Here is a 15,824-nt window from a genome sequence, read left to right as displayed (position 1 = left end):
TCATAACATTTGATTGCTTCCACTTTGGGGCTATTATGGGAAATGGTCATATAAACATCTACATACAAGTTTTTATGTGAATATATATTTCCTCTTTTTTTTTTTTTTTTTTTTTTTTTTTTTTTTTTTTTTTTTTTTTTGACAGGCAGAGTGGACAGTGAGAGAGAGAGAGACAGAGAGAAAGGTCTTCCTTTGCCGTTGGTTCACCCTCCAATGGCCGCCGCGGCCGGCGCGCTGCGGCCGGCGCACCGCGCTGATCCGATGGCAGGAGCCAGGATCCAGGTGCTTTTCCTGGTCTCCCATGGGGTGCAGGGCCCAAGCACCTGGGCCATCCTCCACTGCACTCCCTGGCCACAGCAGAGGGCTGGCCTGGAAGAGGGGCAACCGGGACAGAATCCGGCGCCCCGACCGGGACTAGAACCCGGTGTGCCGGCGCCGCAAGGCGGAGGATTAGCCTAGTGAGCCGCGGCGCCGGCCTATATTTCCTCTTTAAAATGGATTATTACCAGTTGAATCAGTAGTCATATGGTAACTATATTTAACTTTTTTTGAGGGATTTTTTTCCCTTGTTTTATTGTTACTTGGGAGGCAGAGAGCCAGAGAAGGAGAGAGAGGGAGAGGAGATACAGAAAGAGAGAGAAAGAGAGAAAGAGAGAGAGAGAGAGAGAGAGATCCCACCTGCTGTTTCACTCCCCGAATGCCTTCAATGGAAGAGGCTGGGTCAGGCCAAAGGCAGAAGCTAGGAACTCAACCCAAGTCTCCCATATGTGTGACACAAACCCAATTCTTTGAGCCATCACCTCATGCCTCCCAGGGTTCACATTAGCAGGAAGCTAGAACTGGGAGCAGGATTCAAAATCAGGCACTCCCATATGGGATGCAGATATCTTAACTTCTCTGTCAAATGCCCACCCCAAGAAGTTATTTTCAAATAAGTTGCACTTTTACCTTCTTAATAGCAAAATAAGAGAGTTCAATTTCTCAACATCCTATGCAACAGTTACTATTTCTCTAATTTTTAATTACAGTCATCTTAGTATATAGTGATGTCTTCATATTTTGATGTCCATTTCCATAATGATTATTACTGTTGAACATTTTCATGTGTTTACTATTTCTATAACTTGTTTGAAGAAATACCTATTCAAAGTATTTGCTGATTTTTCAATTTTTTTGTTGTTGAGTTACAAGGGGATTTTTAAAAAATATTCTAGCTACTAATCCATTATTAGATACATAATTTGAAAATATTTCTTTCATCCTGTGAGTTGTCCTTTGAATTTCTTGATGGTGTTTTTTTAAGGCACAATAGTTTTTTTTTTTTTTTTTTGACAGGCAGAGTGGACAGTGAGAGAGACAGAGAGAAAGGTCTTCCTTTGCCATTGGTTCACCCTCCAATGGCCACCGCGGCTGGCGCACTGCAGCCGGCGCACTGCACCTTTCTGAAGGCAGGAGCCAGGTGCTTCTCCTGGTCTCCCATGGGGTGCAGGGCCCAAGCACTTGAGCCATCCTCCACTGTACTCCCTGGCCACAGCAGAGAGCTGGCCTGGAAGAGGGGTAACTGGGACAGAATCCGGTGCCCCGACCAGGACTAGAACCCTGTGTGCCGGCGCTGCATGGAGGAGGATTAGCCTACTGAGCTGTGGCGCCAGCCACAATAGTTTTTAAGTTTTAAAAAAAACTAATTTATTATCTAACTATATAATCTAATTTATTTATCTTCATTGTTTTTGCTTTTGATTGGTTGTCATATCTAAGAAAACTATGGCCTGATCCAAGGTCATAAAAGTTTATGCTTATATTTTATTCTATGAATTTTATAGCTTTTGCTCTTAAATTTATGTGTTGGTACATTTGTAGCTAATTTTTAAGATGTGAGACAGTGGGCCGACTTAATACTTTTGCAGAGGGATATCCAATTACCTGAGCACCATTGGTTGACAAGACTATTCTTTCCCCATTGAATATTTTTGACATCCTTGTTGAAAATCAGTTGATCATAAATGCAAGATTTATTTCTAAACTTTCAATTATGTTCAATGCTCTAATTTTCTGTCCTTTTTCGGTTCACATTTTTTGAGCATTATAGCTGTATAGTAAGCTTGACATTGATGAGCATGAGTCTTTTATCTTGTTCTTCTTTTTCAAGACTGTTCAGGTTATTATTGCATTTCCATATGAATTTTAGAATTTTCTTGTCTGTTTATGAAACAAGACTTCTGAAATTTTGATAGGAACTTCATTGACTATGTAGAACTGATTTGGGGTGTATTGCCATCTTAATATTGAGTCTTTTTTTAAAGGATTATTTTATTTATTTGAAAGGAAGAGTTACAGGAGGGAAGGTGGAGGCAGAGAGATTTTACATTATCTGCTGTTTCACTCTGCAAATGGCACAACAGCAGGCTCTGGGCCAGGCCAAAACCAGGAACCAGGAGCTTCTTCCAGGTCTCTCAGAGGGGTGCAGGGACCCATATTCTGCTGTTTTCCCAGGCACATTACCAGGGAGCTGGATTGTAAGTGGAGCAGGTGGGACTCAAATTGGCCCTCATATGGGATGCCAGCATTGCAGGCAGCAGTTTAACCCATCACACTACAGCACTGGCTCCAATATTGAGTCTTTCAGTCCATGAACATGGGATGCCTATCTATTTATTTAGGCATTCTTTAGTTTCCTTCAGCAATATATTGAAATTTCAAAATAGAAGTCTTAAGCTACTTTTATTGACTTTATTTGTATTTTATTTTAGTGATGCTATTATAAATGGAATTGTGATTTTATTTCCTTTCAGATTGTTCATTGATATTGCTTAGAAACATAGTTAACTTTTTATGTAATCATCATGTATCCTGTGACTTTAACAAGGTTGTTAGCACCAATAGTTATTATTTTGTGTTTTCCCTAGAATTTTAATTTTCTATACATAAGGTATATGTCATCTAAAATATGACATATACATAAGGTATGTGTAATCTAAAATAGAAATAGTTTTACTTTTTTCTCTCCAACTTGGATGCTTTTTTTTCCTTTACTTGCCTCATGTACTAGCTTAATCATTAATACAATGTTGAATAGAAGTGACGAGAGTGGACATCCTTACCCTGTTCCTGATTTTGGTGAAAAGCTTCAGTCTTTTACCATTAGTGTGAGTTAGCTATGGGTTTTTGTAGAGGCCTTCAATAAGATGGGGAATGTTTCTTTCTATTTCTAGTTTGTTGAAAGCTATTAACATGAATGGGTGGTGGATTTTAATATATGATTTTCTGCATCAATTAAGATAATCATGTTATTTTCACCCTTTAGTATATTAATATAGTGTGTTATGTTGATTGATTTTCAAATGTTGAAACAACCATTCATTCTAAGAAAAATTCTACTTAGTTACAGCTTATAATTTTTATATTATTGGACTCAGTTTACTAGGAACTCAGGGAATCAATATTTCCCAAATAACCAAAGAAAATTACAAAATGATATATGGGTAAATAATCCAAGTGCAAGAAAACATGGATTTTAATGTAACAGTGCAAAAAAACTTATTAATATGGTTTTAGATTCTATATTGAAGCTAATCTTTAAAAACTTACCATTTGTTGACTTTTCTAAGGCTAATATAAAAATAGCCACAATTATATTTAAAAATTTCAATAAAATTCCATCAGTTCTGCTTTCCACATATTTTAAAAACCTGAATAACTGTTCATTGAATGAAGAAAACTTAAATGCATACAGGCACATACCTCGAGCATATTAAGACATATGGCTGCAGTGCCGGCATCCCGTATGGGCACTGGTTCATGGCCCAACTGCTCCACTCCCGAACCGGCTCTCTGCTATGGACTGGGAAAGCAATAGATGGCCAAAGTACTTGGGACCCTGCACCCACACGAGAGATCTGGAAGAAGCTCCAGACTCCAGGCTTTGGATCGGCTCAGCTTTGGCTATTGCAACCATTTGGGGAGTGAACCAGTGGATGGAAGATTTCTCTCTGCCTCTTCCTCTCTGTTACTCTACCTTTCAAATACATAAATAAATCTTTAAAAGTAGATAAATAAAAAACTATGCTGACTTTCTTTTCTTTTCAATTAGTTTTGGTAGTTTGTGGCCTTTTAGAAATTTGCCCATCACAACTAGGTTATTTAGTTTGTTAGCATACACCTGTTCATTGTATTCTCTTATAATCCTTTCATTTGTTCTACCCTTTACAATTTAGAGATCATGCCCCCATTGCCATAAAATAGAAGCTGATTGCCTTTTATTACTTTGAAATTTCACCATCATCTCTAAGAGGTAGTTAGAACCTTTCAAAAATACCTAGATTAGTATAAATCACAAACAAACATGGTTGATTACTACTACTTTTGACCTAAGTCATTCACAATAGCTAATGTTATTTGATGTGTTTTTCTGAATGTTACATTCCCACATAATTCTGAATGTTACACTCTGAATGTAACATTCCTACCTAACTCTTAGTTTTGTATGCCTCTGCCCTTAACTGAATGCCTGTGCTCGGCATAAAAAATTTATAAATATTTTACCAGTGTTCATAACTATGTCCTTTATATTGTTGCGGAGGGGAGGATGTGGTAACAAAGATGGGAACTACCTTTGCCAAAAGCATGGGGCATTCCATACCATGTGTTTGTGTGTATCTCTTTCTCCATCTGACCTTGTTCCCAGTATTTGTGACCTCTCATAGGATTCCCTCTTGAAGATTAAAATCATACAAGTTTTTGGTTCTTTCATGTCTGGGACATATTTTTGTATCAAGTAGAGAAAGATCTGCTATATCAGTAATATTTACACTGTGAAAGAAAAACAAAATTACTAATTGTCCCCAAAGCAGCTTACCAAAAGATTCCCTCTAAGAAAGCTTTTTCTAGGAATATATTAAAATAAGGCTTTTCAGTTTTAGAAAATATCCATCCGTGAGCACAAATCTCAGTAAATTTTCTTGAACCAAATTAACATGCGTTATTCCCTTTTCCTGGAAGAAATCACTTTTTCCGTCCTAAGACAGATATTCTTTCATTTATCCACTTACAACGTCCTTATGTTCATATGCCAGGGATACAAAAGTGAACAAAAGGAAAAATGGACATATTTGCCCTCTTGGAACTTACATTCCAGTGAGGAGAGATAGGCCACAAACAGAACTGAAAAGTAAATGATAAGGCATACTAATATGTGATTAATGCTTCATAGAAAAAGGAAACAGGATTGAGCCGGCGCCGTGGCTCACTAGGCTAATCCTCCACCTTGCGGCGCCGGCACACCGGGTTCTAGTCCCGGTCAGGGCGCCGGATTCTGTCCCGGTTGCCCCTCTTCCAGGCCAGCTCTCTGCTATGGCCAGGGAGTGCAGTGGAGAATGGCCCAAGTGCTTGGGCCCTGCACCCCATGGGAGACCAGGAGAAGCACCTGGATCCTGGCTCCTGCCATCGGATCAGCGCGGTGCGCCGGCTGCAGCGGCGGCCATTGGAGGGTGAACCAACGGCAAAGGAAGACCTTTCTCTCTGTCTCTCTCTCTCACTGTCCACTCTGCCTGTCAAAAAAAAAAAAAAAAAAAAAAAAAAAAAAAAAAAAAAAAGAAAAAGAAAAAGGAAACAGGAATTGAAGAAATATGGGAACATCATTTCACAAAGAGTGGCCATGTGATTCCCTGGAATGATGACATTTGTACAAATAACTAGAAGATATTTTTAGGACACAGTTCGCCTTTTGAATGGGTGTCACTCTATGTTTCCCTCTTCAAAGTCTCCCTTTGACATGCAGCACCTGCTTTTCTACCCCATGTCAAACAGCACCCTGCTTCTTGTGTGTGCCTCTTCCACCTCTAACACTTCCATGCATACTTGTCTCCTTTCCAGTCCTCATCAAATATCTTTCCACTGGGCTTACTATGGAGGATGTTTTCTCACAACACGAGAGATACTTGTTCCCCCAAGTGACACTTTAAAAAAAAACATTTGACTTATATCATGAGAACCTTATAATAGATATATGTCCTCTGAAGAATTTCCCCTTTTGGATATGCTTTCCAAGTTCACCCTTCCAAATCTTCCTCACATGCTGCAATATATTCCGGAACAAGGTGCCAGTTTCGATTATATTTTATGGGCCATGATTCTCTCACAGGGGTAGCCTGCTGTTTTGTATGATTTAATTTTTAAAAAGTAATTCCAGCTAATTTAAAAATACAATGTTAAAGCTAATCAACAAATGTGAAATCCAATATTGTATGTGCACAATTGTAAAGCAGCCTACCAGTTTTTAAAATTTCATTCAGATACACACTTTTGTTGGAATTAGCAAGTGTCTCCAAAACCTGAATACAGGAGAACCATTGGTGACATTCCTCTAGGATATTTTTGTGAACTAAGGTATTATAGTCAAAGAATTTTTTATTGCATGGAGTTTTATAAGCATGAGCATTTCAAAGCTTGTAAGTTATATTTTCTCTAGTATCATGCAAAGAGAAAGAAATCTATTGAACACCTACTATATGTAAGGATTCTCACAGCAACATAATGAGTTATACCCTGATATCCTCATTTAACAAATAATGTAATAGGTTTAAAAAGGTAAATGCTTACTCCAGTCATACAGCTGTAGGCTGGCAAATCTGGGCTCTGTGTAACTCGTATGAGTCTAAGGCCCTCATCTCTCTTTTTAGTTGTTCATGTCATACTAGAACTCAAACCCATTCCAAATGGCAGTCATTATAGAAATTCAAACCATAAAAACTTACTAGCCAAAGAATGATTGAGTGACCCATAGCTTTTAAAGTATCCAAGGGATAGTTAATTGAAGAATCATCAATCTTCATGAAAAATCAATGCATGACTTTTGACAGGAAAAAAGAACAGGGGGTCAAAATACCCTACTCCCCATAAAAACAAGCACAAAATGTTTTGTTTCATTACTTTATAAAATTATCTTTGAAACATTTATTTTCAGCAATATTTGGGAAGCATAACAAGTATAGTCAGCATATTTCAGTAAATATGACAAATTCATTATTGAAGTTAATCAGTTGGCATGTGAATTAGAATTCTGGTGCAAAGTTTACTAACGGGAGTATATCTCTGTCCCTTTGCCAAAGTTGCAGCTATGAAGCTGTCACTGGAGCCAGCTTTCCTCTTGAATAGTGCTGGGCACTGATGGGTCCCGATGGTCATGATCTCTACACAGAGTATTCAGCTCTGCTCTAAGAAAACTGGTTGCAGTATCACAAACACTCTTAACCATGGGCCAGGCACTATGTAAGTTCACATCCCTGATCAAAGACGCTCAGACATTATGTAAGAGAGTGTGGATAATTTGGCACCCACAAAGAATCACTACTGGAAAAACAACCCGTAGCTTATGCTTTTTTGATGGTTTGCTGCTACTATTAGAATAATGATCATACAATTTATCATTTAAACTTGAACTCTTGAGGGAGCTGTTATGAGTAACTTAATGGGGATAACTGGCATCTACCTTGGGGCGGGGGTGCACCAGCAAGTGGAGGGCTGATGTTGCTCTAGCTGTTGGTATCATCTTTGTAAACATGAAAGACCAACATCTAAGCTACATGTACATGCCATGTCATGGTACAAGCTTTCTGGTATCCCTTCAGATGAAAGAAGTCTATGTTTTAGTACCAGCCAGAATTTGCCTGTTGTCTGAGTATCAGATGTCCACAATTAAATGAACTTTTGGACATATTAGTACACTGCAAGTGAGAACACTTGTTCCTATGTTACCTTTTTTCCTATGATTATGAAACCTGAGACAAAAGGCAGTATTATAGAAAAACTGAGGCTTTTGCTCTCAGCTATGGTTTCACAGCGCTTTGTTCATAATTAGGTATGGGCACTTAGTGAGATCTGTGGCTATTTGCCTTCTTCTGTGCATATCAGTGAGCAACTCAAGAACAAAAAGCTTATTTTACATGTAATCTCTGAAACATCTACACAATGCATCTTCAGTTCAGTATGTAAGGTTAATGTAAGGGTAGCAGAAAGGTTCTTAACCCTGAAACGATAGCATTTGCTACATTGACTAATGTTGAAGTTATAGAAATGAATTTTCGTTTTGGTTAAAAAAAATAGATCCAAGAAAGAATTTCCCATGAAAATCTGAAAGCGTTGCTAAGGCTCACTTCTACTTTGCTTTCATATGCAGATGTAAGAGTGAAAGCGAAGTAGACCATTTCAAATGTGTTCCAACTTTAACAACCGGCTGAAAAGCAACCTCAGCTTTGCCAGTTACTTGTTTAATCTCTACAAGGCCTTCTTGGTTATCAGCTTTTTGCTGCAGGCAGGCGCTCAGTTTTACCAGCCTATTTTTGTGTTTGCTAAGCAGAAGTTGTTGCAGCGTTTTCTAAGATGATTGGAATGGTAGATATTCGTTTTGAACTCACCCTGCTTGCCATACCTTTCTTTCTCTTCAGCCACCATGGAATCAGAGTTCTAAATAAAGAGCTTACATGTGTTTTCAAACAGCCAAATTCACCTCTGTTTATTTCGCCTCCAGGAATATTCTTTGGCTAGAAGCTCTGGTACTTCATTTGCTGGTAGCTCTGTTAAGTCAGACACCGACATACTTCCAAGATGGCCTTTGGACAGAATTCAAATAGAGCTGCTTCAGATTCTTTTTAAAAGTAGACAGGGCATAAATTCATATATTTTTGATAGTAACTATGGAAGAGTTGTGGCATCATGTCTTTTTTGGAATGAAGTGGGATATAAATAAATAGATAACTATGCAGAGTTCCATATCAGATATTTGTTTACAAGGAAAAGGTTGGATCCCTCCAACCCATCCTCTCTGTGGCTGCCAAAGTTATTTTCCTAAAGTGAGAAACTGATTCTTCCACTGCTCTGCTTTTCATTCTTTCAAGCCTTTCTTTCAGTCCATGTTTCTCATCTCCATTAGCAAAGCCTTGGGTCCTATATAACTTCCCAGACTCATATTGCACCACTCTGCCACATGCTCCTTTCATCCCTACATAGTAACATGGAGTTAGCCGAAATGACCCTAATTCCCCGTCCCTCCATACATTGCAGTGTGCCTATATAGCATCTGCTGCTTTAGTTCCCACTCTGCTTCTGCCCTTGCCTAGTGATTTGCTTTGCCTTACAGACCACGGTGCTGTGCTTGTTACAAGTCTGGCTTTGTGTGCTTTAGCTATCTATGAGAACCTTGCATCTACCATGAAAACAAGCCCAGGCCAGCCTAGTGGAAGAGGAAAGTTGACATAGAGCAGAGTTAAGTCTTCCCAGCCCGGGCCATTTAAAACCAGCCAGTTCCCAGCCAAGTGAATCCAGCTTAAATCAACAGAATGCAGCCAAATCAAAAGATAGATACAGCATTCCCAGGAGAAGCAAAAATTCGTTATTAATAAGCTAATGGATTTGGGCTGTTTTGTTACGTAGCTGTTTGTGAGAAAATGTAAGGGACACACAAACCAAACTTCTTACGGTTCCTGAATATAGACATTTTCACCCCTTCACTGGTTTTAAAGAAGCTATTTTTGTTGCTTGGAATGAGACTCAATTCAGTTTGCAGCCATTAATATGTCACCCAGGTTCCCCAGGGATAATCCTACTTACATTTCAAGACCTTGCAACTTGAATTCCCCAGGCAAAACCCAGCAATAGTGTGGTGAATTAAAGTATCTCCTTTCCTCATCTTTGTCTTTCACACCTCAATGTTTCTCCTTTTCCCCCTGTGCTGCTTAGCACTTGGCATCCATCTACATTATAATAGTTGTCACATTATATTGAATTTTTTACACTTTGCTCTCTTCTACTGGACTGTAATTTCTTTGAAAAGAGAAACCATGCCATTCATTTTGGAGCAGCCAGGACCTAGGACAAGTACTGCACACATTTTAGATGCATGCCTGTTTTAATTTTCAACTCACTATGAGTCTATTTCTTATCAATGAAACTACATTCATAAAAATAAAGATAGAGAAATATACCACAATACAAGAGAGAATGATTGCCATTTATGTGTTAGGCTGCTTGGGGAAAACCCAGTATATGAGAATTGGCCACCCAAGGCAGAAAGTGCTGTGATACCAAAGGAAGATGCAGTTAAATCCAGGTGCCACTTATTAGGGATTTATTGGGTGGCCACAGGATGAAGGATCAACACACCCTAAGGCAGAAAAAGTTATCCCATGGCCAACCAGAATGTGCCTGTATTTTTAGAGAAATCCTAACATTTATACAACATTCCAGTCAACATATAGGAGTGGTAGGTTATCTTAAGAACTTTGCCTATCCCATAGGATTTGGGATGATAGTCAGGATCACCAAAAGAACAAGATGGTAGTTACAATCAAGTTGAATGTTGTCAAGTCAGGCTGGATCCCTAAACAGACACTGCTTGCATTCAGGAGATAAAACACAAGCAATAAGAGCATGTGGATAATTTGGCAACCACAAAGAATCACTACTAGAAAAACAACTCATGGCTTATGTTTTATTGAAAGTTTGCCCCAGGGTAGTGAGTTACTGATTGAGTGCTGGTTCAAGTTCTGGCAACTGCACTTCATATCCAGGTTCCTGTTGTACCCTGGGAGGCAGCAGATGATGACTCAAGTGTTTGGATCCCTGTCATCCATGTGGAAGACCTCGATGGAGTTTTTGGCACCTAGCTCTGTCTGACTCAGCCCTGGCTGTTAGCTGTTTTGGGCACTTGAAGAATGAACCGGGAGATGGAAGATTAATCTCTCTTGGCCTTGTACTCTTGCACTTCCTTTCTTTCAAGTAGATGCAAATAAAAAAAATAAACATTAAGAAGATTCATTCATGCTATAATGAAATAATTAAACCACCTATAAAACATATATGTTAAGGTCATCATAAAGATTTGTGAGTTTAGCAACCATAAAATGGTCTGATTTCTCAAATTCTTGCTTTATTCTTCAACTAAGTTATATTCTTATTGGAATTCATATATTTAAGAAAGAGGAGATGAAGTAGAAAAGAGTTAAAGTAATTCTGTCTTGGCAAAAATGTTTGATCATTATATACACTCCTCTCAAAATACATTTTCTGACCAGGAGAGATGATAAATTCACAAAATGGTTCGAATTTGTTCCAGTATTGCAATGTGTTCTCTACTTTTTGTAGCAACCATGGTATTTGGATTCTTTTGCATGTGTGGAATTGAGACTCCATCTAGACAGCTCAAGTGATGGAGGATAACTCTAAGGATACTAGGATTAAGTCTGACAGGACCTTATTTGAATAAATTCAAGACAGGAACAACAGACAGCCTTATCCAGCAGAATGGAAAGGTAAAAATGCATGTGAATTGTGCCTTCAGCAAAGGTCTCCACGTTTCTGTCATTAACTTACTTCCACTCTACCCTCCCTGGGGCTATGTACCATTACTCACTTTCGTTTTCCTTCCCCAGTGTGTCTGTTTACACCTTAATTAAACTGCTCATGACTCATCATCTCTCAGCGTGGCCAATCAAGTTCTGGAAATCAATTTCTGCTCCAGTGTTCAGTACTGATTTTTCACATTTCTAAATTCATGTGCTGAGAGAAAGGACCTGTTTGGCCTGACTATTTCACATTTGACTAAGGCCTTCTACAGAGGTCTCCCCAAAGGCCATGGTCATCCCTGAGATGAACTGTTTTACTCCTTTCACAGAGAATGCTGTGTCAGTCTGAGATTGAAGAATGGTATTTACACTTTTTCTGGAGCCTTCATTATCTTTGTCTCTGCTTCAAGAACAGAGTTTAGCAAAATTTTAAGATTTTTATTGATATAGGGCCGGCACTGTGGCTCACTTGGTTAATCCTCCGCCTACGGCGCGAGCATCCCATATGGACACTGGGTTCTAGTCCCAGTTGCTCCTCTTCTAGTCCAGCTCTGTGCTGTGGTCCGGGAGGGCAGTGGAGGATGGCCCAGGTGCTTGGGCTCCTGTACCCTCATGGGAGACCAGGAAGAAGCACCTGGCTCCTAGCTTCGGATCAGCATAGCTCCAGCCATGGCGGCCATCTGGGGGGTGAACCAATGGAAGGAAGACCTTTCTCTCTCTCTCTCTCTCTCTCTCTCTCTCTCTCACTGTCTATAACTCTACCTGTGGGGGGGAAAAATTGATTGATAGTTTTTTTAACATAGACTTCGTTATTTAGAGAAGTTTAAATTTCACAGGAAAATTGAGCAGAAAATAGATTTCTCATGTACCTCTACCAACACACATGCACAACTCTCCTGCTATCAACCTCTTGCACAGAGTGGTACATCTGTTATGATCAATGAATCTACACTACCACATCATTTTCATCCAAAATCCATAGTTCACATTACAGTTCACACTCAGTGTTACACACTCTATGGATTTTGACAAATATACAGCATGTGACCACCGTATCATGTGATCCATGTTGGGTCACACAGAGCAGTTTCACTGCCCTAAAAATTCTCTGTGCTCCACTTATTCACTATAAACCCTGATCTTTTTTATAGTTCTGCCTTTTGCAGAGTATCATAAAGTTGGAATAATTAGTACGCCACTGCTTTAGATGGGATTCTTCCACTTTGTAGCCTGCATTAGGGCTTCCTCTGTGTCTTTTCACAGCTTCTGAGCTCATTTCTTTTAGTGGTGAATAATAGTGCATTGTCTTCATGTACTATGTCGCTCCCCCTCTTCAAGGAGGAACGACACATGACCCTGCGTTGTTCTTTCGTCTGCTCGGCCATCCCCGGGTTTGCTGCTGGTTCTTCCCGGGTTGGCTACTGTCCCTTCCACCTCCGTGGAAGGGCAGTTCCCCCTGCCACTTTTCCCCACTTCCGCGGGGGAGCGGCACACTGCCGGCCGGCTCTCTCGGGGGCTGCACAGGTGTTCCCTCAGATGTTCCTCTTAGATGTTCCTGGTGCATGTTGTCTCTCTCCTCCTTTATAGTCCTCTTCCACCAATCCCAACTCTGCTACCCACACGCCGAGTACGCTGCTCTCCTCCAATCAGGAGTAGGTCCTACAGTTTATTGGTTGAACTGGAGGCAGCTGCGTAGAAGCTGTTTCTCCCTTCTCAGCGCCATATTGTGGGAGAACAGATGCATAGAATAAGTCTTAATTCCAGTAACTTAGTCTAGTCCGAGTTGCTCCCCACAGTACTACAGTCTTTTTTTTTTTTTTAATCTATTCACTAACTAAAGGGACATCACAGTTACTTCCAAGTTTTGGCAGTCATAGTAAAACTGCTGTAAACCTCCACATGCAGGTTTTTGTGTTGACATGTTTTCCATTCATTTAAGTTTATTACAAGGACCCAAACTGCTGGATTATATGGTAGGTTTAGTTTTATAGGAAACTCCAAAAATGTCTTCCAACTGGTTGACATTATTCTTTCCCAAATACTAATTTGGCACTCACATAAAAGAATTTAATCATGCTCTAGTAAGTCTATGAAAATCCTCTTCTATTATCGTTAGTATCTTTTTTTGCTCTTCACAACAGTCATCTAAGCCCCATACTTTGCCAACCATCCATCTACCACCGTGATTTTCAGAGAAAATGAATCTACAGGCTTAAACTTCTTGGACTATTTGATACCTCCAAGATACAAAATTTCTTGCACAATTTCCTTTTTTTGTCTACATATACACAGTCACACACACACACACACACACACACATCTTTCTCCTCTAACTAAACATAATGCATTCATATGAACTCTCAATTTCAATCCTAACCATATTTTTTCTATATTTTTTCTTTCATTTTAAAGTTATTTACATAATTTTTATTTATCTCAGAGACAATTAAATGGAGGGAGAAAGTGGAAGAGATTACATCTGCTGGTCCACTCTTCAAATGCCTGAAGCCAGGAGTTAGAAACAATACAGGTCTCTCAAATGGGTAGCAGGAACTCAGTTACTTGAGCTATCATCATTACTTCCAAGGGTTTGCATTGGCAGGAAGCTGGAATCAGGAATGGAGAAGTCATTTAGCTAGGTAGTGTTGAGATGTTTGCATCCCACTTTAAAGTTAGATTCCTGGCAGGAACATGTAGCAATAGAGGGAGAAACAGGTCCCTTTTTCCTTCTCCAACCTCTATTCTTCTGCTGGTGTCTCCTATTAGTAGAATCTGATAGTGGTCCAACTGGCAAGGAAGAAAAGTAGTTGCAGAGTCCCAGCCCCAGCACCACTAAACAGAGAGCAGAGGAACAACTGCTTAATAATTAGATTCCAGACAGCCTTCCTATTTGAAGGAATGCCAGGATTGATGGGAAGTAGAGCTCTGCTTCTTACTCTGAAAGATAAGGAGGAAGGGGTTATTATTCCCTTTCTGAGCTCCCTGCAGCAGAAGACCCTCAGTTCAGCCAAAAGAATATATCCTTATAGATGATAGAGACAGAGCTACAGAGAGAGCGACTTTAAAAAAGGGGAGGGGGGCAGGGATTTCTCTCTCTCTCTCTCTCTCTCTCTCTCTCTTGCTTTATGTCTCTATCTCTCTCTCTTTTAATTTATTCTGTTCATTTGAAAGGCAGAGTTACAGACAGAGAAGGAGAGATACACAGAGAGAGGTCTTCCATCTGCTGGCTCACTCCCCAAATGGCCACAACAGCCAGAGTTGGACTAGTCCAAAGCCAGGAACCAGGAGATTCATCTGGGTCTCCCATGTGGGCTTAGGAGCCCAAGCACTTGGACAGTTCTCCACTGTCCTCCCAGGCGCATTATGAGGGCGCTGGAGAGAAATCAGACAGCAGGGACTCGAACCAGTGTCCTTATGGGACGCCAACACTGCAGTCAGTGACTTATCCAGCTATGTCACAATCTGGCCCTAGAATAGTTTTTTTATTTCTGGAGTGAATGACATCAGCAAAGAAAGGATAATGCCAAATTTATATCTGTTGTGACTCTGTCAGTGGTGGAATCCAGTGTCAAGGGACAATGGTCTCTGAACAGGAAGTAATAGTGACCGGCAACAGGATGAGGCCAGTAATGGCAGGACTGCACTGGAGGCATCCAGGGTCCATCAGCTTTGGCTCTAGCTAGCCAGTCGCTCTTAGTTTCAGCTCTATACTGTGCTTGGTTCTTCAGGCTTCCTGAGGATTTGGGGAGACAATTTTCTTTCAATTTGTTACTTTTCTCATTAACTAGAAATGGTTTTATTCCTTATAAAAATAAAAAAAAAATTCTAACTATGATACCCAACATGCTTTCTCGTGTCTCATGCCTTTACAATTTTTTCCCACTGATGAGGTTCCTTATTTTTATTTGTTCACTTACTTATCCAGGTGCTACCTCCTCCAGTCTAGAATGATATAGAAACTCCTACATTGAAAAAAAGGTGTGTCTTTACAACAGCAGAAGTCACATTGCACTTTTATCATATGTCAGCATGTTTTCTCCTCTAGTTGTAAACTTTCTTAGGTGAGGGCTCTATGTACCTAGATGTATGCCTATAGTGTTATAGGAACTCAAAAACTATATTTTGAATAAATGAATGAATTAATTTAAGTTCATTTACATTTCTCATATTACTTATAAATGTCTAGATATTTTCTCCTACCATTAACCTTTTTTTCTTAATTTTATTTAAGGTATACAAATTTCATGTATTTCACACATACAGTTTTAGGAACACAGTGATTCTTCCCACTCAACCCTCCCTCCTGCCCATGCTCCCACCCTTCTTCCTCCTCTCTGTCCTATTCCCACTCTTAATTTTTACAAATATCTACTTTCAACTTACTTTATACTCATAAGATTAACCCTACACTAAGTGAAGAGTTCAACAAATCTATGAGGAAAAAGAAAACTGTCCCTCAACAGTAGAGACAAGACTGCAAACAATCAT

At 39.7% G+C, this 15,824-nt stretch overlaps 1 protein-coding gene across 3 annotated transcripts in view; it reads right to left on the bottom strand.

Moving 5' to 3' along the window:
- The window catches only part of LOC127482582 (uncharacterized), a 92,858-nt gene that overhangs the window by 25,500 nt on the left and 51,534 nt on the right, over nt 1–15,824 (bottom strand). For all 3 annotated transcript variants that reach the window (XM_051844609.2, XM_051844611.2, XM_051844613.2), the window contains one exon: nt 8,504–8,606. In XM_051844609.2, coding sequence (XP_051700569.2) covers nt 8,504–8,592 — 89 coding nt within the window. In that variant the 5' untranslated portion in view covers nt 8,593–8,606. The remainder of the gene's footprint in view (nt 1–8,503; nt 8,607–15,824) is intronic.

This window comes from Oryctolagus cuniculus, chromosome 6 (assembly GCF_964237555.1).
Source record: "Oryctolagus cuniculus chromosome 6, mOryCun1.1, whole genome shotgun sequence".
NCBI lineage: Eukaryota > Metazoa > Chordata > Mammalia > Lagomorpha > Leporidae > Oryctolagus > Oryctolagus cuniculus.
Note: the sequence above shows the minus strand (reverse complement) of the source record. Positions and strands in the feature narration are given on the sequence as shown.